Source organism: Orycteropus afer, unplaced genomic scaffold (genome assembly GCF_000298275.1).
Source record: "Orycteropus afer afer isolate SDZICR_OR568_19922 unplaced genomic scaffold, OryAfe1.0 scaffold00272, whole genome shotgun sequence".
Taxonomy (NCBI): domain Eukaryota; kingdom Metazoa; phylum Chordata; class Mammalia; order Tubulidentata; family Orycteropodidae; genus Orycteropus; species Orycteropus afer.
In genome coordinates this window covers 1676813-1702355 of record NW_006921859.1, presented here as the reverse complement: position 1 = coordinate 1702355, position 25543 = coordinate 1676813, and the positions used below count along the sequence as shown (strand labels likewise).

General features: G+C 41.8%; 1 protein-coding gene across 1 annotated transcript in view; it reads right to left on the bottom strand.

The window, feature by feature from the left end:
* Window positions 1-25543, bottom strand: part of CSMD2 (CUB and Sushi multiple domains 2) — a 972087-nt gene that overhangs the window by 858590 nt on the left and 87954 nt on the right. The window contains exon 2 of the mRNA XM_007950414.1: window positions 3588-3804. Within this exon, the coding sequence (XP_007948605.1) occupies window positions 3588-3804 (217 nt within the window). The remainder of the gene's footprint in view (window positions 1-3587; window positions 3805-25543) is intronic.

The following is a 25543-nucleotide window of genomic DNA, read 5'->3' as shown; positions in this document are numbered from 1 at the left end:
TAGATTGCCCAACCTTCCTTCCGAGGAGTGGCTGGTGGGTTTGAACCACCAGCCTTCTGGTTAGCAGTCAAGTGCCTTAGGCACTATGCTACCAGAGCTTCTGTGCGTAGGTACCTCATATTTTATATGGCCAAACTGAAGCCTTAACTTCCAACCCTTACCTCTCCCAATATATGCTCCTCCTGCAGTCATCTCTTTCTCAAGAAACAGCTACTTCTTTCTACCGCTTATTCAAGTCAGAGACCCTAAAACATCCTGGTCCCTTTTTCTCCTATATCTCACATCCAACCAACAGCATATCCTGTCAAGGCTGGGTATGGAATACAGCCCAGAGCTGACCATTTCCCACCATCTCTCTGACTTCCATCAGAGCCCAAGCCTCCACTCTCTTCATCTTTCCTCTGGACTACATTACAACAGGCTCCAACTGAGCAGCTTCCATTCTCCCCCTTTTCACTGCATTCTCCCCATAGCAGCCAATGGTAAGTGAGAGCATGTTCCTCCTCTGTTCAGAGCTCTCCAAGTGCAAAAAGCCCTATTTCTGTGACCACCATGATCACATTAGGAAATGGGAGGGCACCAAATTGTGAACATAAGAGACAGACAACAGATGCTAATACCAACCAATGTGTCCACAATACTGCATTATCATTAACACCAAACAACAGGCTACAGATAAACACATAAACACCTGAGATGATCAGTTGGGGTTCAGTGAACAGGAGTATAATCTAGACCAAGGATAGATTTAGCTGAGTCTAATCTTGCACAGACACCAGTAATATAAAACATCTGCAATCTTTACAGAAACAATAGAAGACAGAAGACAGACACAGAGTAATCCCTCACAGACACCCAGACAATATGGGAGAGAGATCCAACAGATCTACCATCTCGGGACCATAGTCCTAGGGGACACCAGACTCAATTGGCACAACAAAATACATAAAAGTCTTTTTCCTCATCCTACATTGGTGAGTAGTGAGTGGGTCTTAAAAGCTTTCAAGCAGCCATTTAAGATGCAGCTAATGGTCTCCTACCATCGGAAGCGAAGAAGAGTGCAAAAATCAAGGGCATTTGGAAGCAATCAGCCCTAGGACATGATGGCCCTCAAGACCAGAACTAGATGGTGCCTGGCTACCAATGCCAACCACTCAGGAAAGAATCAAATCTGGAGATCCTGGATAGAGTGGGAGGAAAAACATGGAACAAAATCCAAAAACACAATAATGACCAGAATTATTGGTCAGATGGAGTTGATGAGACCTCCAATACTATGGCCCTGGAATACATTCTGCACCTGGAATAAAATTCACCCCCAGGGGCTGGCTCTCAGCTCAATAGTTAACAAGATGTACATGCAGACCACTCAACCCAGGATTACGCACCCACATACTCTACACATACATCCCTTAGAGCAATAGACCATGGGGCAGCAGAGGGGCAACATTCACACTGAGGAAATGCAGGTCAAACAGGATTGCATAAATATGAGGAGCACAGGGGCAGGGTTACTGAACAGGGAGAGGAGACTGGGTTAGGGTTGGGCATGGTAAATGGGGAGTAAAACTAAATGTACATGTAACGTTGAATGTAAAACAACCTGTTAATAATAATAATAAAATAAAAGCCCTATTTCACTCAGGGCAAAAGCCAAAGTCCTTACATGGTCTATAAGCCCCTTCATGACCCACCACTCCCTGCCAACTATCAAACCTCATCTTCCACCACTCATGCCCACTGGCTCTGCTCTAGCTGATAGCCTCCAACATACCCCTGTCTACTTGTGAGATGAAATCAAACTTTTATTGTTGTTGTTGGTTGCTGTCAAGTCAGCTCCAACCCATGGTGACCTTATGTATACAGAATGAAATGCAGCCTGGTCCTGTGTCATCTTAATGACTGCTGACATGTCTGAGTCCATTCACTCCAACAGATCATAAAAATGACATCTCAGGGTGTAGGATAGCCTTGAGTGATGGTACCAAAGTTACAGGTCTTCTCCTTCAATAAAGCTGGTTCAGACAAAGTGGACTATGCATGGCAGGACCAGTCCACATGATGCCAAGATACAAAGGCCTTTATATTTGCTGTACCTTGGTCTAGAAAGCTTTCCCCAGGTACCCACATGGCTCCCTCCTTTCGTGATTCAGGCCTCTGCTCAAGTATCTCCTCCTTAGAAAGGCTTCCCCTGACCACCCTATAAAAATTAGGACCCTTGCCATTACTCTCTTAACCTGCCTATTTGTTCTGCATAGTACCTGACACATTAAGCATGCTATATAGTCCCATGTCAGTCTCCCCCACTTGCAGGTAATGTCTATGAGAGTCAGTGGCTTTATTGGTCCATTTATTCCCAGAACCTAGGCCAGTGTCTGGAACATAATAGGAGCTAATGAAATACTGGTGGAATTAATGAATGAAGAGGACTTTAGTCCATTCATCAAAGTTTTACTGAACACCTACTGTGTGCTAAACCCTGCTGAATGTCAAGGAAAATGGGAAAGCCCAGTCCTACCCAGGAGGAGCTCTTAAGACAGTGAGGTACCAGATGCCCCTGCAGGCCTCCCAGCCTCACCTCCGCACTCCCTGAGAGGGTTTGGAGGAGAGAGAAGAGGACAGAAGGCTATCCTGTAAATGTTGTTTGTGACCCCGCTCCAGGAACTGGGAAGCCAAGGGCTCAAACAGTCTTAAACAAAGCCTTGAGGTTAAGCACTTGGCAGGGAACCACTCATTAGTGTGCCACGTTATTAGAAGCAATTAGCATTTCGGGCTCCCCAGGGCTTGGCTGGTAAGCCATTAACCCACTCAGTTCCAAGGAGCCTGAAGCCTGGCTGGCAGGACAGGGAAAAGGCTTTTGATGGGTACAGCAGGCCTGGTCAGCACAACCTGGAGAGCTATGACTGTGAGGCCTTACCACTGCCCCCCAAAAGTCTGCCTCTTCTGCAGTGGGGCAGTTACCTACCCTCCTCACACATGAACTCCACCACCTGGGGGCAGCTCAGGGGTACAGGAAAGCAGTCTCTCCTCCCCCAGTGATTTTCTCTTCCATCACCCTAGGTAGGGTTTTGAGAGGATGAGAATTTCTTCAAAGCTCCCAATTCTATAACCACAGCCAAGGCCATAGAAATCTAAGGCAAATTTCAACAAAATATGGATGGTTTTCAAATGCAAGACACAGACATATCCACTGCCCATCATTATCAGGTATCACCCACATATCTTCTGGGTCCAAGAGGAGAAAATAAACATTCCCTCATGTTAAATACAGACAAATATAATAAATATACACACATATGCATGCAAAACCAGTTTCAATAAAAAAAGACATGAATTTTCCTATAATCCTTTCACATTTTCCATCTAGTCTTCCCAAATGTCCTATTCAATTCTACCTGTGAGATACTTCTAAGCAGGAAAAAGGAATTGGAAGTTTTTAAGAAATCAGAGGAGTTAAAGGGGGGCCTCATAAAAATAAAATGTCTTTGTTGATGATCATAAACCTTTCACCTGAGCAAGTCCTTTCTATATGAAAGCTGGGCTCAGAGCTCAGCTATTTGTTATGGGGAGGACAGGCAGGGTGGTACCTGGTTCGCAGGTTCTCTGGCTGTGGTGGGCCATCAAACACAGACAGGACATCAAAGTCCTCTTCCAGGGCAAAGGACTGGAACACGAGCTGGATCCTGTGCTGGTCCTCTGCAGTGATGGTCCACGTGCAGTTGGCATAATTGGGGTATCCGTACGGGAACCCTGGGCTCTCAACTGTCCCATTGGGACCCTGCAGCTGGAACGTGCAGTTCTGGCCTGCAAGAGAGAAAGGGAGTGGTTCAGTGCAGCCAGAATTCCCAAAAGCTTTCAGAGAGAAATGTGTTAGAAAATCATTAACCACTTTTCTAAGTGCTTCTGATGGGCCAGCCCTATGCGTGGCACACAGAAGGGAAGATGGGTGGCTAACACTGACTGTGAGCTTGCTGTGTGCCAGGCACTGCCCAGGTGATAAAATGGGCATACGTTTTATTCAAGTCTAAAAGAACTCTGTGAAGTAGGAAACTAAGGCTCAGAGAATTTGAAAATCAAATTAAATGGTTTACCTTTACCACATTAAATGCCAGAATGACCGTTTCAACCTTTCTCCATTGTCTGTAGCCTCTTGACTCTCCAGGCCTTACTCTCAGCTAATGTCCTCTCCTCCCATTTGCCACAGAGAATAAAGCTCCTCTTATGGGGATTCTCTTGACTTCCCAATTCCAAACCTTTCCAGTTTGCATCACACTGTTCTCATTCCCTCCTAAAAGACCCCTCCTCCTCTTTCTAAACTTAATCCTTCACATGCCTTGTTATGGGACCAAGGGGTAAACTGTGTCCCAAAAAGGTTATGTTAAAGCCCTAAATCCCCATGCCAATGGATGTGACCTTATTCGGAAATAGGTCTTTGAAAGTGTTATTAGTTACGTCAATGTTGTTGTTGTTGTTGTTATTTGCCATCAAGTCGGCCGACTCATAGCGACCCCTCCTTGGGTTTTCGAGGCAGTATCACTACGGAAGTAGGATTGCCCAACCTTCCTTCCGAGGAGTGGCTGGTGGGTTTGAACCGCCAGCCTTCTGGTTAGCAGTCAAGTGCCTTAGGCACTATGCTACCAGAGCTCCTAGTTACGTCAATAAGAGGTCATAATCAAAAAAAAAAAAACTCACTGCCATAAAGTTGTTCCGACTCATAGCGACCCCTCCTTGGGTTTCCGAGGCAGTATCCACTAGCCACTCCTCGGAAGGAAGGTTGGGCAATCCTACTTCCGTAGTGATACTGCCTCGGAAACCCAAGGAAGGGTCGCTATGAGTCAGGGCCGACTCGACGGCAAATAACAACAACAACATCTCTACAGAAGTAGATTGCCCAACCTTCCTTAGAGTAGTAGAAAACCCCAAAACAAATCCATTGTCACCAAGTCAATTCTGACTTATAGCAATCCTATAGACCCTGTAAGACAGAGTAGAACTTCCCCATAGGGTTTCCAAGGCTGTAATTCTTGACAGAAGCAGAATGCCATGTCTTTCTCCCATGGAGTATCTGGTGGGTTCGAACTGCTGACCTTTCAATTAGCAGCCAAGTGCTTAACAACTGTGCCACCAGGGCTCCTTTCTGGAAAAGGGCAGGCCCTAATCCAATATGACCAGCGTCCTTATAAAAAAGAGAAGAGACACTAAGAGGAATAGAGAGGGATTGGAATAGATGCCTTTACAAGCCAAGGATTGCCAGGAATCGCCAGAAGAAGCAGGAAGAGGCAAGGAAGGATCTTCCCTATGGTGTCCAGAGAGAACATGGCCCCGCTGTCACCTTGATTTTGAATTTCCATCCTCCAGAACTGTGAGAGACAATAAATTTCTGTTGTTATCAGCCACCCAGTTAGTGGTATTTTGTTATGGCAGCCACAGGAAACTAATGTATGGCCTTTGGATCCCACTCTTTTCCTACTCTTCAAGCACCTTGTCCTAACCTGTTTCTTTCTTATAGATGTTCCATCTCTCCTCTCACCATTGACTAAGATGTGCTCAATATTCTATTATTAAGAAAAAAAATTCCCAACTCATTCCTCATTTCCCGCCATCTACAGCCTTATCTCTCACCCCCAATAACACCAAATTTCTAGAAAACACAATCTGTCTCTACTTTTTGTCTCCATTTCCTTTGTTCTCATCACTGCCCAACTCCCCTATTTTGCCTCCTGGCTCTATCACTCCACCCAAACAGGTATGCTAAGGTCAATGACAGGTCTGCTGAATATTTTGCAGTCCTCAACTGCCTCTTAGACTGCTGCTCACACTCTCCTCCTCCCAGCTGCCTCTCAGCTGCCTCTTAGATTGCTGCTCACACTCTCCTCCTCCCAGGCCAGAACATCCAACTCCACTCTGTGTGCACATCACCTGGGGTCTGGCAAAAATGCAGATTCTGATTGACAGTATCTGGTTGGGGCAGGACAGTCTGCATTTCTAACTCACTTCTCAGTGATTCACCAGCTTCCTGCTGGTCGTGGCTCAATGTGTATTGAGAAGCAAAGTCCTAAGCTTTCTCCCATACCTCCACATTCCTCTTTCCTCCAGCCTCTCTGGCTGCTCTTTCTTGGTCTTTTTCAGGCTGTGTTGGGCTTCTCCTCCCCTCTCTCTAGGCTAGATAACCTCTGCATTTGTGCCCTGATGACTCTCAACTTTATATTCCAGACTAGACCTCCCCTATTAGGGCCAGACCTGTGTTTCCATTGGATCTCAGGCTTGTGATATTCCCCTAACCACTCTGTCCTCTTACTTGGCTCCTCTCTCAGTGAATGGAATGGTACCTTCATCTCATCTAAATAAGGCCTGCCTCTGGTAGCATAGTGCCTAAGGCACTTGACTGCTAACCAGAAGGCTAGCTGTTCAAACCCACCAGTCACTCCTCCTCGGAAGAAAGGTTGAGCAATCTACTTTCATAGTGATACCGCCTCGGAAACCCAAGGAGGGGTCGCTATGAGTTGGGGCTGACTTGACAGCACATAACAACAACAACATACAAATGGGAATTTTGGTAGCATAGTGCCTAAGGCACTTGACTGCTAACCAGAAGGCTGGTGGTTCAAATCCACCAGCCACTCCTCAGAAGGAAGATGGGGCAATCTACTTCCGTAGTGATACTGCCTCAGAAACCCAAGGAGGAGTCACTATGAGTCGGGTGCGACTAGACGGCACATAACATACAACAAAATACATGAAAGTCTTATTCCTCATTCTACGTTGGTGAGTAGTGATTGGGGTCTTAAAAGCTTTCAAGCAGCCATCTAAAATGCAGCTAATGGTCTCTTATCATCAGAAGCAAAGATGAGTGCAAAAAAACAAGGGCATTTGGAAGCAATCAGCCCTAGGACACGATGGCCCTCTAGGCCAGAAGAACAAGATGGTGCCCAGCTACCAACACCAACCACTCAGGAAAGGAACAAATCTGGAGATCCTGGATAGAGTGGGAGGAAAAACATGGAACAAAATCCAAAAACTCAATAATGACCAGAATTACTGGTCAAGTGGAGTCTGGTGAGACCCCCAATACTATGGCCCTGGGATACATTCTGGGCCTGGAATAAAACTCACTCCCAGGGGTTGGTTCTCAGCCCAATAGTAAACAAGATGTACATGCAGACCACTCAACCCAGGGTGACACACCCACATACTCTATGGAAATGCATCCCTTGAAGCAATCGACCACGGGGCACCAGAGGGGCAACATTTGCACGGAGGAAATGCAGAATACACAGGAGTGCATAACTATGAGGGGCGTGGGGGGGTGGTGGATTATTGGGCAGGGAGTGGAGGAGACTGGGTTAGGGCTGGGGATGGTAAATGGGAGTGAAACTAAACATACACATAACGTTGAATGTAAAACAAACTCTGCTCTGTAAACTTGCACCTAAAGCACAATTTAAAAAAAAAAAAAGAAAGAAAGAAAGAATAGAAAATAAATAAATAAGGCCCACCTAGAAGCTGTCCTTGACACTGTCTTCTCCCTTACAACCCCTGGCCAATCTACCACCCTTGTTTCTATCTCCATTCCCCATGCTCTACCAATCTCATCCCTGGATACCACCATAGCCTCCTAACTGGTCAATCACACTCACCATAGTCTTAGCCAATCCATTCTTCACACTGCAGCCAGGGGGAGATTTATTTCAAAACAGAAATCTCTGATGAGGTCATCTCATTCACATCCATCTGTCCCAACCCTTCAGTGGCTTTTCACTGCTCTTCAATAAGGAAAAACTATTTAAGTTCTATGAGGGTCTCTACATGGTCTGGCCTTTGGTCACCTCTCAGCCTCATGGCCACTAGATCTCCAGCCAAACGTGCCCTTCTCAGTCCTTTTTACCTGCCATACTCTCTTATCTCATAGCCACAGGACCTTTGTATATGCTGGTCTTTCTGCCCAGAACACTCTCTCCTCCCTTTTTGACATACTCATCTTTCATCATCTCAACCAAAGATCTTTCCTTGGCTAGGTCAAATCCCATATTATATGTCCTCCTGTCACCATAACCCCTCATTGGCAGTGCTTATCATCGAAGCAAATTTCCATGCTTCTATGTAATTCATGATTATCTGTCTTCCCATCAGGCTGCAAACTCTATCATAAGAACATAGATCACCTGTGAGCTTGCCCATCTTTGAATCCATGCCCTGAACTCAATACAAAACACATAGTAGTAGGTTCTCAATAATTCAATACGTCCTTTATATTTATCCAGTGTTTGGTCAGACACTCTTTTAAGAGCATTACATGTATTGATTTGTTTAATCCTCACAACAGTTATAAACTATTAATATAATCTCCATATTACAGATGAAGAACTAAGGCAAAGAGAAATTAAGGAATTGGGTCAAAGTCACTCAGAGTTATTCAGAGGAGGGATTCAAACATAAGCAGTCTAAGTTCATACACACTTTCTTAACCACTATGCTCATAAATTGATTCCAACACTAATTTTTTTAAAAGCCCATTTAACTCACAAAGGACAGTTAATCTCTAATAATATTAAGAAATCTCTCAACACAAAGTATTCCATTAAAAGGAAAAAAAGTTAAGGTCTTCTGAATAAATGCTAAAAGGGCATTTAATAAAATTAGACATGTAACTTTCTTTACCTTGATAAAGCATCCCAATAGCCAACATTATACTTAGAGTGAAACACCTGATTGTGATCATGAACAAGACAGAGATGGCATTACCACCACGGGAATTTAATACTTCATTGGAGAAGCTAAACCACGCAACACAAGAAAAAGAACCGACAAAAAAGGAAGCAAAAACATGGTTTGCAGATGATATGTTAATAAACTTAGAGAACCCGGGAGGATCGATTATAAAGCTATTAGAACTAATAAGAAATTTCAGTAAAGTAGCCAGATGCAAAATAAAAATACAAAACTCAATAACATTCCTACACACCAGCAACAGATAAAAATATAAAGAAAAAGGCCTTGTTTATAACTACAAGATACAAAGAATATATAGAAATAAACATAATAAGAAACGTGAAGGCATTATATAAAGACAGTATTTACAGAGGGACAAAAATTTCAATAATTGCAGAAATATAGTATAATCTTGAATGGAAATTTTAACTATTGAAAGGATCACTTTTTCCCTGATCAAGAGCTCAATGGCCTCTGTTTTAAATTTGGTAAAAAGGATAACTAAATTCAACCTGGAAGAATAGAAAATTACAACCAGTGCCTTTTGAAAAAGTAATAAATTTAGTGGATAAGGCATTTGGCTGCTAACTAGAAGGTCAGCAGTTCAAACCCACCACCAGCCACTCCGAGAAAGGAAGATGGAGCGATCTATCTCCATAAAGATTTATAGCCTCGGAAGCCCAACAGGTGTCACTATGAATCAGAATCAACTCGATGGCAATGAGTTTGGTTTTTTGGTTTTCATCTTACAAGTGCCAAACAATATCATCAAACAATACCTATGAAAAGAGTGTGGGGGTGGTATATGGATGGACAGGTAGACCGTGGAACAGGGTACCTGTATTCCAAGAATAGCTTTAATACACATCGGTATTTTTGTTGTTAGCTTCTGTGGAGTCAGCCCTCAACTTATGAAGACCCCATGTGTTACAGAGTAAAACTGCTCCACAGGGTTTTCTTGGCTGTAATCTTTATGAAAGCAGGTCATCGGGCCTTTTTTCTGAGGAGCTGCTGGTGGGTTCAAACCCTCAAACTTCTGTAGAGTCAGATCCACCCAGACTCCCTTTAATGCACATAAAAACCGAAATATATCAGAGATGACATAAGTCAATGGGAAAAGAAATAGATCGTTGCCCAATCAATCAATTAATTGTTTGGGAGAAGAATTAAGTTATCTCCTTGTCTCACACCACATACTAAAATAGATTCCAGACAGAGTAAAGAGTTAAATATTTCAAAATAAAAAAATCAAATGATAAAATAATTAGAGGAAAATATAGTTGACTGAGATTTCCCAACATAAAAGCTGTAGAAAATAGTACAAGATTAATAGTTTTGTGTAAAAGTATGTGTTTTGTTGTTGTTGTTGTTATGTGCCGTCGAGTCGGCCCCGACTCATAGCGACCCCTCCTTGGGTTTCCAAGGCAGTATCACTACGGAAGTAGGATTGCCCAACCTTCCTTCCGAGGAGCGGCTGGTGGGTTTGAACCACCAGCCGTCTGGTTAGCAGGCAAGTGTCTTAGCCACTATGCTACCAGAGCTCCCAAAAGTATGTGTACATTAAAAAAAATAAATAAACAAAATCAAAAGACATGCAAAACTGTTGGGTAAGGACGTAGCATCTTTAATATAGAAAGAACAGCTACTGCTAATCAGTAAAAAAAAAAAAAAAAAACCCTAAAACTCACCGCCATCGAGTCCGTTGCGACTCATAGCAACCACTCACTCCTTGAGTTTCCCAGGCAGTATCACTATGGAAGTAGATTGTCCTGTCTTCCTTCTGAGGAGTGGCTGGTGGGTTTGAATCACCAGCCTTCTGGTTAGCAGTCAAATGCCTTAGCTGCTAATCAAAAAATCATTATACTTGAAAAATAAGACAAGGTCTTGAGTGATAGTTCAAAAAAGAAAACATACGACCTGCTCTCGTAAAGATTACAGCCAAGAAAACCCTGTGGAGCAGTTTTACTCTGTAACACATGGGGTCTTCATAAGTTGAGGGCTGACTCCACAGCAGCTAACAACAAAAATAACGATGTGTATTAAAGCTATTCTTGGAATACAGGTACCCTGTTCCATGGTCTACCTGTCAAACCATATACCACCTCCACACTCTTTTCATAGGTGTTATCTGATGATGTTGTTTAGTTAGCACTTGTAAGACGAAAACCAAAAAACCAAACTCATTGCCATCGAGTTGATTGTGATTCATAGCAATGGAAAAATATTCAGTAATAATGACATTAAGCTTCTCTCTCTATAACTTTCAAAGTTGACCCTGATACACGTCCTTGAACTTGCTTCTCTCACTGGCATAGGCACATCTACTCAGCTCATGCCCCTAACACCTACCTGCCTGGTGACCTCTTTGAATCATGTCATTCATTCATTCATTCATTTGTTCACTCAGCCCTGCCTCTAGGTTAGACCTTGTGCTAGCCCACTGGACTCAAATCACAAACTAGACATAAATGAATTGGTCCATGTGGCAAGTACTGTGCTAAAGGAGTGCATTCTGAAGTGCAGATAAAGGAGTACCCAACCACGACAGGGACCACATCTTAAGGGCCCCCTCATTCATGTCCTCAGCTACCAGATACCAACATTCACCCCCATCCTCAGCATCTCAGTCTGCTTCCTCAGCTCAAACCTGCCCAGAGTGGGAAGTTCTGATTCAGACTGAGTGTGAATGGCATCTCATGCTGTAGAGAAAGAAGTGAAGGGAACTGAGAATAGAGCCCCTGGGAACACTTTATATGGAAGGGGACAAGATAGCACAGCATATAGGTGACAGAGTAGGGACTGGAGGGAAGGCAGGATAGGAAGAAGAGAGCAGAGGGCAGTTCCATACAGGAGAAGGTGACTCAATGTACTGAACATCAGAGAAGCTAAGAAGAGGGAGGGTCTTGGATGAGATTTCTTGGTTGATGTCTAAATGGGTCCCTCTGGGAGTAAGAACAATGAAAGTGGGAGCTTCATTCTGTTCCCTGTTGCACCCCTATTGCCTAGAACACAGTAAATGCTTACTGAATGGATTTCAGCAAAGGCAGGAGGGAGGGTGATGAGGTGGGCAGAAGGCAAGCTTTAATAGGTAAAGATTGGTCGTGAGACAGTGGAGGCCATTGTACTTTAAACATTAACTTATACTTCTTGCTCATTGTTGAAAATTTGGAAAGCATAGGCAAGAATACCAAAGAAGTTGATTATAATCTCACCCCCACAGAGGTAACTCCTGTTAATATTTTGTCTACATTTTTCTAGGCATATTTTGCACTCTTGAGATAATACTGTATATGTAATTTTCTGCACTGTTTTGTCAGTAAATTCTTCAATTTTAAATTACAGGTAGCAAAGTGCACTTGTGATAGGCATAGGTATGCATGTATGCAACACAAAGATGTACAAAGAAAAATTTATCTCCAGTCTCCCTCTCTTCCACCTACTCCGAAGTTACCAGAGTTAACAGCCAAGTATGTGTCCTTCCCCACCTCTTCCTCTATGGACATATTTTATTATTTTGCTTTTAAAAAGAAGACCATCCTTACAGAAACAATAGAAGACAGACACAGAGTAATCCCTCACAGACACCCAGACACTATGGGAGAGAGATCCAATAGATTTACCGTCTCAGGACCATAGTACTGGGGGGACACCAGACTCAACTGGCACAGTAAAATACATAAAAACCTTGTTCCACATCCTACATTGGTGAGTAGTGATTGGGGTCTTAAAAGCTTTCAAGTGGCCATGTAAGACACAGCTAATGGTCTCCTAGCATCAGAAGCGAAGAAGAATGCAAAAAGGCAAGGGCATTTGGAAGCAATCAGCCCTAGGACATGACGGCCCTTGAGACCAGAAGAACTAGATGGTGCCTGGCAGCCAATGCCAACCACTCAGGAAACAGGCAAACTGGAGATCCTGGATACAGTGAGAGGAAAAACGTGGAACAAAATCCAAAAACTCAGTAATGACCAGAATTACTGGTCAGATGAGGCTGGTGAGACTCCCAATACTATGGCCCTGGAATACATTCTGCGCCTGGAATAAAACTCACTCCCCCGGGCTGGCTCTCAGCTCAATAGTTAACAAGATGTGCATGCAGACTACTTAACCCAGTTAATCAGTTAGTCTCTATGGTAATACATCCCTTAGAGCAATAGACCACGGGGCACCAGACGGGCAACATTCACACTGAGGAAATGCAGGATAAACAGGATGGCATAACTATGAGGGGCACAGGGGGAGGGTTACTGGGCAGGGAGGTGAGGAGACTGAGTTAGGGTTGGACATGGTAAATGGGGAGTGAAACTAAATGTACACATAATGTTGAATGTAAAACAAACTCTTAAAATAAAGAATAAATAAAATAAAAAGAGGATCATTTCTCTGGAACTTGTTTTCTCACTTAACAATACATCAAGGACACCTTCCAGGTCAGTAGATACATCTCAAACTTATTTTTTATACAAATGTACCACATTCTATGGCATGGGTATATCACAATTGATTCAACCACTCCCCTGTGGATGGACATTCAGGTCATTCCCCAGTTTTCTTCTGCAACAATTCAGTAAACATCATAACATAAGCTTTTCCCCCAAGATACTGAATCTGTTCATAAACAGCAGTTTAATGGCTACATAGCATTCCACTATATGGTTATGCTAGAATTTACTCAACCAGTCTCCTATTATTAGACTTTTAAATTGTTTCTGGATTTTTCTCTGTTATAAATAAGACCTGGACTCTGAGTGAGCTCTGGTGAGAAGTGCAGTGAAAAATGCTTTTCCATGGCCAGAGTCCCAGAACGAATGTTCACTTATGCGATAACTGCATCCAGCTTTGGTTCCTGGGGGTGTACTGACCATATTAGGCTGGCCAACCTCTGTGGCAGGCGCTGTCAGGGATGGTTAGAGAGGGCTAGAAGCCTGACTCGTTTGGAAGTTTCGCTGAAATCAAATGTATGTTAGTGAATTGAGCAAGTTATAACCTAGAGCAACCACTCCAGACTGAAACGCTTATGGAACAAAAGCCCGTGCCAAAAGGGCTAAGTATCCTTTCGTGCCTATGAAAGGCCGAATTTTTGCCAAGAAAAAGGCTACCTGTTTTTCACTTCTAGTGTCTACCATGCTGCCTATAGACAGAAACACTGCTACTGGCTTTCATCATGACAGATACCTTGTGTTGATTTCTTAGTAACCTGCCTACTCTCACCCATGTCTTCAGCCTCCAGCCAAGACCCATGTTAGTCTCAGGAACAATCCCTGAGAAGTAGACTCTTCAGATTTTTGTTCATTCATTTGTTTTTGGATAATTTCCCTAGGACAGATTTCCAAGAGCGCAGGTTACTGGGTCAAATGGTACAAGCGTTTCTGAAGCTTTGGCACTGGATAGCAAATGCAACAAATACATACACAACAGCCATGTCTAAGAATGTTGATCTCAGACATCTTTGCCAACATTATGTATTACCTTATTAAGAAGTTTTTGCTTACTTGATAGGTGCAAACAAACAATGCTATTTTGTTTTAGTTAGCATTTCTTTTGGACTCAGATTCATCATTGATTTTTAACTCTTCCTAGTAATTTTAATTTCCCCTCTTGTTATTATCTGATGAAATCTTTGGCTCATTTTTCATTGTGGTGTTTATTTTTTTATTGTGGTAAAATATATATACAATATAACACTTTCCAGTTTTTAACAATTTTTCCATGTACGATTCAACCAAAAAAAAAAAAAAACTCACTTCCGTCAAGTCGATTATGACCCCTAGCGAATTCATTGGTATTAATTACATCTCTGATGTTTATTTTTTCTTATACATTTTTATGCGTTGTGGATATTAATCCTCTATACATCATATGTGCTACATATACTTTTTACAGTTGTTTTGGCTTATTTTTATTTACTGTTTGGCATACCGATGCTTCTAAATTTTATGTACTTATATCTTCAATTAGTTCTTACTACTCTTTTAATCAATTTGTAGTAACACCACACACTGCCATTGAGTTGGATCCAACTCATAGCGACTCCTCCTTGGGTTTCTGAGGCGGTATCACTACAGAAGTAGATTGCCCAACCTTCCTTCCGAGGAGTGGCTGGTGGGTTTGAATCGCCAGCCTTCTAGTTAGCAGTCAAAATGCCTTAGACACTATGCCACCAGAGCTCCCTCAATTTGTACTAGCTTTTAACAAAATCAGGATTTCAATCTTTTGTCATGTTTGTTGCAAATACTATTTTCTACCCGGTTGTATGCTTTTTCATTTTGTTTAGGTATTTCAGGTAGATTAAAATGTTCGATTTTATAGGTAATCATTTTTCTGTCTTTTTCTTGATAACATTTTTCCTTTAGTTACGTTTATAAAGACTTCTCCTTACTAAAAACTGGTCAGCTTCTTAGCTCACTCAGTATAAAACCAACGTCTTCACCACGGCCTCGAAGGCCCTGCATGAACAGAGACATCTGCTCATTCACCACTTCTCCTCTTTCTGGTCCCCTCATCCTTGAGACCCAGCTATGTGGTCTCTTTGCTGATCCACAAGCCTATCACCTCTGGGCCCTTGCATTTTCGTATCCCCTGGCCCAGAAAGTTCTTCTCCAATACTGGTGTGGCCATTCTCTCACTTTGTTCAAGTGTCAAGCCAAATATCACCTCCTCTTTCCTGACCACTCTAAATATTAAAACTGAGATATCCCTCCTCCCAAAGCAGGTGCTCTGGTTCTTGCTTTATTTTTCTCCATAGCATTTAGCATCCTTTGATATATATTTCCCTGTTTATTTTCTGTCTCCCCTTATTAGAATGCAAACTCCAGGAGAATCGAAAAGAAAACAAAACCCACTGCTGCCGAATAAATTCTGACTCATGGAGATCCCATATGCTACAGAGTAGGACTGCTCCGTAGGGTTTTCTTGGCTGTAATCTTTATGGAAGAACTTCATCAGGCCTTTCTCTCCCTGGAGACAGTAGGTGGGTTTGAATCACCAAACTTAAGGTTAGCAGTCCATGAGAATAAGTATTATTTTTTTTCTTTGCTTTGTCTCCAGCTCCAAGACCTGTTCCTGGAACACAGTAAATGCTCACGGAATAGCTGTTGGTTGAATGAATGAATGAACTAACAGATCCACATGCTCACTCAGCTTTCTGTGCTTGGACTGTTCATTTTACTCCCTCCAGGCAGCCTTCTCTGAACCCTACAGACAATGTCAAGTCTTTCTTCCTTTGCTTGCTCCCATCCACTATGAATATCATTGCCCTTGCCAATGGTAATATCACTATGTGTTTATGTCGTTGTCTCCACCAGTGGGTTCTTAGAATTTTATTCATACTTTTATCTCTAGCACCTAGCCTAGTACTTGCTCATAGTGGATAGTTAGTGTATATTTTTTGAATAATAGATGAATGAAATGAAGTTGTCTTTTTATACCATTCAGAATAACACCCACCAACATTATTTATCTGTCTATTTCTGGTTGGTTTTTTTTTTTTTGGAGGTGGTTTAATGGGAAGGTTACAAAAGCTTGGATTATGAAAACAAAAAGACTTGGGTTCAAATTTCAGTTCAGCCAGCAATTTGTTTAAGCTCTTTAAACCTTAGTTTCAACATCTTTAAAATGAACATCCCCTTCTGGGATGGTTGTGCAGATTAATGTGATAATGTCTGCTAAGTACTCCGTACAGTGCTGGCACACTGTAAGTGATCAATAAATCCCAGGTAATCCTTCAGTGAAGATTTCTACTTTTCTTTATACAGGTCCCAGTCACATCTTGTTAAGGTCATTCCTCAGCAATTTATGCACTTTTTGTTGCTCTAGTGAACGGTATTTTTTTCCCGTTATTTTTTTCTAACTGGTTATTACTGATATACAGAAAACCTATTGATCTTTATATATTCATTGTGCATCCAACCAAGTTTCTGAACTCTTATTAATTCTAAAGATTTCTCAGTTGATTCCTGTGGGTGTTTTAGGTACACAACCATGTTGTCTACAAATAATGATAATTTTGAGGAGATAGCTCTTTTGAGAAGTTTGGCAGGAACATTCAATTCAATTCTGCAAATATTTGTTGACTGATAAGGTCAATCTGGGACAAATTTAGTGGGAGATGCCAGTGGGACATGCAGACAGAGATGGCCAGAAGGCAATTAGGGCTGTAGACTGGTATTTGGGAGTGTAGCCTGGGCTGGAGATAGGGATTTGCCAAAGCTATGCAATTAATGAAACCATTCTAAGAGGAAACACAGAGGAGAGTTGCAGGTGCTGGATAATTCACCATGCCATTGATGATGTCTCACCTGATGCACAGGACAAACTGTACACTCATGTGTAGAGCAGAACCCAGCCATCTCTGGGCCTGACTTCTAGCAGGGCATCTTGTCTGGGCGAATGGGAAGAGCAAGAGACATACGGAACCTGTGGCCCTCAGCAATCAGCCTTTATGGGCAGACCAGAGGCCCTCATCATGGGGAGGCTGGCACCAAGCCTCATCTTAGCTCCTCTCCCCTGCACATCAAGCTTCAGCCACACTAAGCAGCTCATCCTCTAAAACACCCCAGGGCCCTTTAGGCTTATGCAATGCATGGTGCTATGCCTGGAATGCTCTTTCCCTGCCTTTTCTACAAGTTGATGTTCTAAGTTTCCATCAAGTTCATCCTGACTCAAGGCAACCCCAGGTGTACAGAGTAGAACTGCTCCATAGGGTTTTCAAAGCTATGACCTTTTGGAAGCAGAATTCCAGGCTGTCTGCTGAGACATCTCTAAATGGATTTGAATTGCCAACATTTCTGCTAGTGGTTGAGCGCTTAACCATTTGCACCACTCAGAGTGCTGCCCTCTCTACCTAGCAAATCTTATTCACTGTTTCAGATTCAGTTCACATAGCACCTCCTCTGAGGAGCTTCCCATGATTTTCTAGGCATTGTTTCTCTCTCACTATAATAGCCATCCATCTAGCTTCACCAAACTCTAGGACTCTTTCTTCCTACTTTGCTTTTCAAAAAACAAACAAACAAAGCTAACCTGCCACACTTGCTGAAAATCCTTCAATGGTTCCTCTGGATCCTCTGGATAAAGTGCAAAATCCTAAATATGTTACCCCTAACCCTAACCATTCTCGATAAGGGAGATGAATCTGTCAGTTTGTCATCCTGTGGTGGCTTGTGTGTTGCTGTGAGACTGGAGGCTACACCACAGGTATTGCAAAATGCCGGCAGGCTTACACATGGTAGGCAAGTTTCAGCAGAGCATCTGGGCTAAGACAGACTCAGAAGAAGGAAGAGACTATCTACTTCTCAAACAACTGACCAGTGAAAACCTGATGAATAGCGGTGAAACATTGTCTGATATATTACTGTAAAACTTTCTGAATAGCCCTGAAACATTGTCCGATATAGTGCTAGAAGATAAGCCCGTCAGGTCCAAAGGCACTCAAAATTTGACTGGGGAAGAGCTGACTCCTCAGAGGAGAGAAGACCTTAACAATACGGATAGAGTAAAGCTTTCAGGACCTCCACTGGCTGATGTAGCACAACCCAAAATGAATAGAAACAGATGCAAACATCTATTAATAACTGGAACATGGAATATGTGAAATACGAATCTAGGAAAATTGCAAGTTGTCAACAATGAAATGGAACACATAAAGATTGATATTCTAGGCATTAATGAGCTGAAATGGACTGGTTTTGGCCATTTTAAATCAGACGACCATATGATCTACTATGTCAGGAATGACAAATTGAAGAGGAATGCTGTGGCATTCATCATCCCAAAGACTGTTTCAAGATCTGTCCTAAAGTATAATGCTGTCAGTGATAGGATAATATCCATACACCTACAAGGAAGACCAGTTAATACTACTATTATTCAAATCTGTGCACCAACTACCAAAGCCAAAGATGAGGAAATTGAAGACTTCTACCAACTTCTGCAGTCTGAAATTGACCAAATATGCAATCAAGATGTGCTGATTATCACTGGTGACTGGAACGCAAAAGTAGGAAACAAAGAAGAGTTACTGGCAGTTGGAAAATACGGCCTTGGTGATAGAAATTATGCTAGAGATCGCATGATAGAATTTTGCAAGACCAATGACTTCTTCATTGCAAATACCTTTTTTCAACAACAAAAGCAATGGCTATACAATGGACTTCACCAGATGGAATACAGAGGAATCAGATTGACTACATCTGTGGCAAGAGGTGATGAAAAAGCTCAGTATCTTCAGCCAAAAGAAGGCCAGGAGCTGAGTGCAGAACAGACCATCAACTGCTCATATGCATGTTCAAGTCGAAGTTGAAGACAATTAAAATAAGTCCACAAGAGCACAGGACCGGGCAGTGTTTCATTCTGCTGTGCATAGGGTCACTGAGTCGGAGATGACTCGATGACACCTAACAACAATAAGAACAATAAGACCTCCATGAGCCAGCTTCTATTCCCCTCTCAGGATTCAATTCCTTAAACAACACTTCAGCCAATCTAGACATCACTTGGTTCCTTTAATCCTCTGTGCCCTTGGTTCACTTCAAGTGTTGAAACATGCTACTCCCTCTGTTGAAACCTCTTTATCCCATCTCCAGGCCTGGCCAACTGCTATTTATCTTTCAGGTCGAAGCCTAAATTTTCCTGCCCCCAGGAAACTTCACTGACATCTACACTAAGCTGTACTCTCCTCATCCTAACAAAGACACAAGCACACCCTTCTGTGTGCTCTTCCAGGACCCCACACCTCCATCAATCACCAGGAACATGTTATGGCAGTGTTTAGTGTCTGTATTCCTTGATAGGTGTAGATTCCATGAGGACAAAGACCCTGTTCTGTCATGTTCACTCTTATCCTCAGCACCCAGCACATCACCAGGAACACAGTAGGTACCCAGGATAGATTGGTGTAATAGGTGCACCTTGTACATAAGTCTACTAGGTCAAGAATCCTAGTACCCTGGAACCCAACCTCAGAGCTTCTGCAGAGTCCTACTGCTCTATAACCTCAGTGCCAAGACGACATCAGGTATATTTCAGATGTGTGCTAAGCACAGGAGGACAGAATTATCACAGGTGCCTCTCATGAAGTTGTGCACTGTTGTTGTTTTCCTGAAGTTTTAACAGTCAGAAATTTCCCTTAATGTGGGATAATCTAGTCCAGGGTTTCTCAGCACTACTGACATTGTGGGGGCTGTCCTGTGCATTTTAGTATGGTATGTAGTATCCCTGGTTTCTACTCACCAGATGTCTGTACCACCCTCCCCCTCACTGCAATACCAAAAATGTGTCCAGACATTGTCGAATGTCTTCTAGGAGACAAAAATGCCTCCCAGTTAAAAGCTACATGTCTAATTCTTAGGCTTTTGGAGTTCTAATGAAAGCTAGGAATACTATCTCCACAATAACGTGGTTAAGGATATAAAACCAAACTCACCACTGTCGAGTCAATTCTGACTCACAGTGACCCTACAGGACAGAGTAGAACTGTCCCCATAGGTTTCCAAGGCTGTAATCTTTATGGAAGCAGACTGCCTCATCTTTCTCCCACAGAGCACCTAGCGGGTTCCAACTGTTGTCCAATGGTTAGCAGCCAAGCTCTTTAAACACTGTGTCACCCAAATCCTGTGTTCATTTCAGAGGATAGACAAGCTAAACAAGTCACTCATGGACCTTTTTAGACCAGGAATTCTTAACCTTTCTTGTACCACAAATCCCTTTGGCAGTCTGGTGAAGCCTATGGGCCCTTCTCAAATATTTTTAAATGTATAAAACAAAATATATAATATTACAAAGGAAAACAAATATATTAAAATATAGTTAGCAAAATATACTGAAAATTTGCCATACAGTAATATATATGCTTCATTATTAATACATTATCAACAAAATCTAGCAGTGAGCCTAATAAATACTTTAGCATGAAGCATAAATGCCATTTAAAAATGGCTGCAGCAATTATAATGTTCTATGAAAATATCTGTGATCTTATCTGTGATAAATTCATGAGTATTGCTAATACTATTGTACTTTGTTGTTTATGTTCTTAATTGATGGAAACAGTAAGTTTCAACAGCAGATTTCTGAGAATTAAGGTATAATTTTCCCCAACTAAGTTAGGGACTTCTTGAATTCTATTAAGAACTTCAGAGGTGGATGTTGGCTAAGAGGGCAGACTAGGCAGATGTACTATCCAGATTCCTGCAACAAAGACTGGAGAAACCAAGTGAAATGGATATGGATGACAATCATGGAACACAGAGCTTCAAAGAAAGAACAAAGAAGTAGATCAAATATCAATTAGAGAAACTAACTGAATGAACACTGTGAACAAGAAGGCATACAAAGCAGTGAATTGCCAATGGACCTGGAAGATCATAGCCATTTTTAATTATTGCAAGTGGCATTCCAATCAGGGTAGGAACCAGACAACCAGCTGCAGTCACCCAGGACTTCACCAATACCCACATGGGTGATTAGTGACAAGAGAAGTATGATCTCACCTGATCCTGCACAACCTCCCAGTGACAAGAGGCATGGCCTCACTCCCACCCACTAGACAACCAGTTAAACCCACCCTTATTGCCAGTGCTCTACTGCTTTTCTAAATTACTTTTTTCTTTTTGTACTTAGCTCTTCCCTGCCACTATCTCTTTTGTTTTTTCCTTTGTACCACCGTTTTTTTCTTTGATCCTGTGGAGTAATCACTCTGCACACTCTACCACCTCCCCAGCCAGCAGTGGCCACCCCCACCCCATCCACAGTAGGTGGCGTGCACACCCATGAAATATGTGCCATGTTTCCACTGCAGCCGTGTTTGCGTCCAGTGTTTGCACCACTACTATGCATTTTTTTCTTTTTTTTTATCTGGTTCCTTTTCCTTTTTTCTTTCTTCTTAGTTGTTCCTTGTTCTATCCCTTTGCTTTCCCCCCTCCCTTGTTTTATCCACCCCCTTTTGCCCCATGAGTCAATAACGAGTGACTATACCCAATCATATCTGCCACACCTGCTACCCTACTCATTAGGTAACTGCCACTACTTGCTTCAGGACCACTAGATTAATAACAGATGGCAGCCAACACCTGCCTAGATAGGACTTGGCTGCTCCACATGACCAGCGATTAATGATTCATGCCTACACCCCCAACCACTACCAAATATACTTGGAGACAGGTAGTGAGCAGCCCAATGCTGCAAAACTAGTGATCAGAGTAGTACACCTGCCCTGTTTCCTGGATGTATTAAAACAAAAAGTTAGGGTGATGCAAATCAACAGACTATTGACAAATCAATGCAATAACACCACAATGTCTTGGAGACAATGTTGTTGTTTGTTGTTATTTGCCGTCAAGTCGGACCCGACTCATAGTGACCCCTCCTTGGGTTTCCAAGGCAGTATCACTATGGAAGTAAATTGCCCAACCTTCCTTCTGAGGAGTGGTTGGTGAGTTTGAACTGCCAGCCTTCTGGTAAGCAGTCAATAGACAATTTCAAATCACACACACACACACACACACACACACAAACAAGATGAGATGGCTCATAACCAAAATACAGGGCCAGAAAATCTTCCAGAGGAAGAAATGCTGTTGGAATTTCCTGATAAGGAATTCAAAAGAATTATACTTAGGTCCCTTCAGCAGATTAAGAAAGAGATCAAGGGAAATAAAGATAATGTAAAGGAAATCATAGTCAAAATAAAGGAAAACACACAAAATTCTCAAACAATTCAGGAAAACAATACAAGACCAAACTGACAAAATAAATGGAAAATTAGAAATTGGACAAATACAGCAAACAGAAATTCATGAGCGGAATTAAATCAATGGAAGACAAAATGAGCAAAATCGAAGACATAGCTCTTAATACTGATCTCTTAGAGGAATAATAGGAAAACAATGAAGAAAGTCTGACAATTATGTAGGATATCATCAAGAGGAATAATCTGCATGTGACTGAAATTCCAGAACAGGAAGAGACAAAAATAAAGCACCAAGAAAATTGCTAAAGATTTGCTGGAAAAAAAAAACTTCTTTAATATTAAGAAAGATGACAAGAGATGCATTCAAAAAGCTTAATGAACCCCAAATAAGATAGATTCCAAAATAAAATCACTGACACATATCATAACTAAACTTTCCAAAACCAAAGGCAAGAAAGAATCCTGGAAGCAACTTGGGAAAAATGAAAAGTCATCCACTCTGAAACTTGCTGTTGAATGTAGAGTAGGTAAAGGAAATGGAGGAACTGAAATGCAAGAGCTTAAAGAGAAGATTTCAAAAGGCAACCCAAGAAGACAAAATCAGATATTATAATGAAATGTGAAAAGACCTGAATTAGAAAACCAGAAGGGAAGAACATAGTTGGTATTTCTCAAGCTGAAAGAACTGAAGAAAAATTTCAAGCTTTGAATTGTAATATTGATGGAATGGATAAAATATTGAATGATGCAGAAAGGATCAAAAGAAGATGGAAGGAATACAGAGTCATTGTACCAAAAAGAATTGGTCAATGTTCAGCCATTTCAGGAGGTAGCATATGATCAAGAACCAATGGTATTGAAGGAGGAAGTCCAAGATGCTTTGAAGGAATTAGTGAAAAAGAAGGCTCCATTGAAATGTTTCAACAAATAGATGCAGCACTGGAGATGCTTACTCGGTTTATGCTAAGAAACTTGGAAGACAGCTACCTGGCCAAGTGACTGGAAGAGATCCATATTTGTGCCCATTCCAAAGAAAGGTGATCCAACAGAATGTGGAAATTATTGAACAATATCATTAATACCACACACGTATAAAATTTTGCTGAAGATTATTCAAAAATGATTGCAGTAGTATATTGACAGGGAACTTACAGAAATTCAAGCTGGAATCAACAGAGGATATGGAATGAGGGATATCATTGCTGATGTCAGATGGATCGTGGCTGAAAGCAAAACATACCAACCAGAAAGATGTTTACCTGTGTTTTATTGACTATACAAACATATTCAACTGTGTGGAACATAATAAATTATGGATAACACTATGATAACACTTAATTGTGCTCATGAAGAACCTGTATTTAGACCAGGAGGCTGTTGTTCAAACAGAACAAGAGGACACTGCACAGTTTAAAATCAGGAAGGGTGTGCATCAGGATTGTATCCTTTCACTATACTTACCCAATCTGCTGAGCAAATAATCTGAGAAGCTGGATTATATGAAGAACACAGCATCAGGATTGGAGGAAGACTCATTAATGACCTGTGATATGCGGATGATGCAACCTTGCTTGCTGAAAGTGAAGATGACTTGAAGCCTTTACTGACCAAGGTCAAAGACTACAGTTTCAGTATGGATTACACCTTAACATAAAGAAAATGAAAATCCTCAAACTGGACCAAGAAGAAACATCATAAAATAGAGAAAAATAAATAGAGAAAAGATTGAAGTTGTTAGGGATTTTATTTTACTTAGGTCCATGATCAACAGCCACGGAACCAGCAGTCATGAAATCAGACATCATATTGCACTGGGCAAATCTGCTGCAGGACCTCTTTAAAGTGTTAAAGAGCAAAGGTGTCTCTTTGAAGACTAAGATGCACCTAACCCAAGCCATGGTCTTTTCAATCGCCTCATATGCATGTGAAAGCTGGACAATGAGTAAGGTTGTTGTTGTTGTTATGTGCCCTTGACCCAACTCCTAGTGACCCCTCCTTGGGTTTCCGAGGCAATATCACAACAGAAGTAGATTCCCCAACCATAGTAAGGAAGACTGAAAAAGAGTTCATGCCTTTGAATTGTTGTGTTGGCAAAGAATGCTGAAAATACCATGGTCTGCCAGAAGAACCAACAAATCTGTCCTGAAGGAAGTACAGCTGGAATGCTTCCTGGAAGTGAGAATGACCAGACTTCATCTTACCTACTTCGCTCATGTTGTCAGAAGGGATCATTCCCTGGTGAAGGATATAATGCTTGGTAAAGTGGAGGGTCAGTGAAAAAGGGGAAGGACTTCAATAAGATGGATTGACACAGTGGCTGCAAGGATGGGCTCAAACACAGCAAGGGTTGTACAGATGGTGTAAGACCAGGCAGCATTTTGTTGTATATAGAGTTGCTATAAATCAGAGCCAACTTGATAGCACCTAACAAATAACAAGGACATTGTAAAAGGTATTATTTTCTCATGTTCATGGATAGGAAGACTTATTAACATTGTGAAAATGTCAATACTATCCAAAGAGATCTACTGGTTTAATGCAATCCTGATCTAGATTCCATCATCATTCTTTAAAAAGATAGAAAAACTTATCCCCAACTTTATATAGAAAGGAAAGAGACCCCTGAGAAACAAAGTACTACTAAGGAAGAATAAAGTAGAAGGCCTCATACTCCTTGACTTCAGAGCCTACTACACAGCCTGATAGTGAAAACAGCCTGATATTGATACAATGACAGACACATAGACCAACCACTGGAACAGAATTCAGAACTCAGAAGTGAATCCATCCACTTATGAGCAGCTGATCTTTCACAAAGACCCATTACCCATTAAAAGAGGAATAGATATTCTCTTCAACAAGTAACACTAGCAAAACAGGACATCAATTTGCAAAAAAAAAAAAAAAGAAAGAAAGAAGCAGTATCTATATCTCTCACTATATACAAAAACTAACCTTTGGGAGCTCTGGTAGCATAGTGGCTAAGGCACTTGACTGCTAACCAGAAGGCTGGCGGTTCAAATCCACCAGCCACTTCTCGGAAGGAAGATGGGGCAATCTACTTCTGTAGTGACACTGCCTTGGAAACCCAAGGAGGCGTCGCTATGAGTCAGGTCAAAAACCTGAATATGAAACCTAAAACAATAA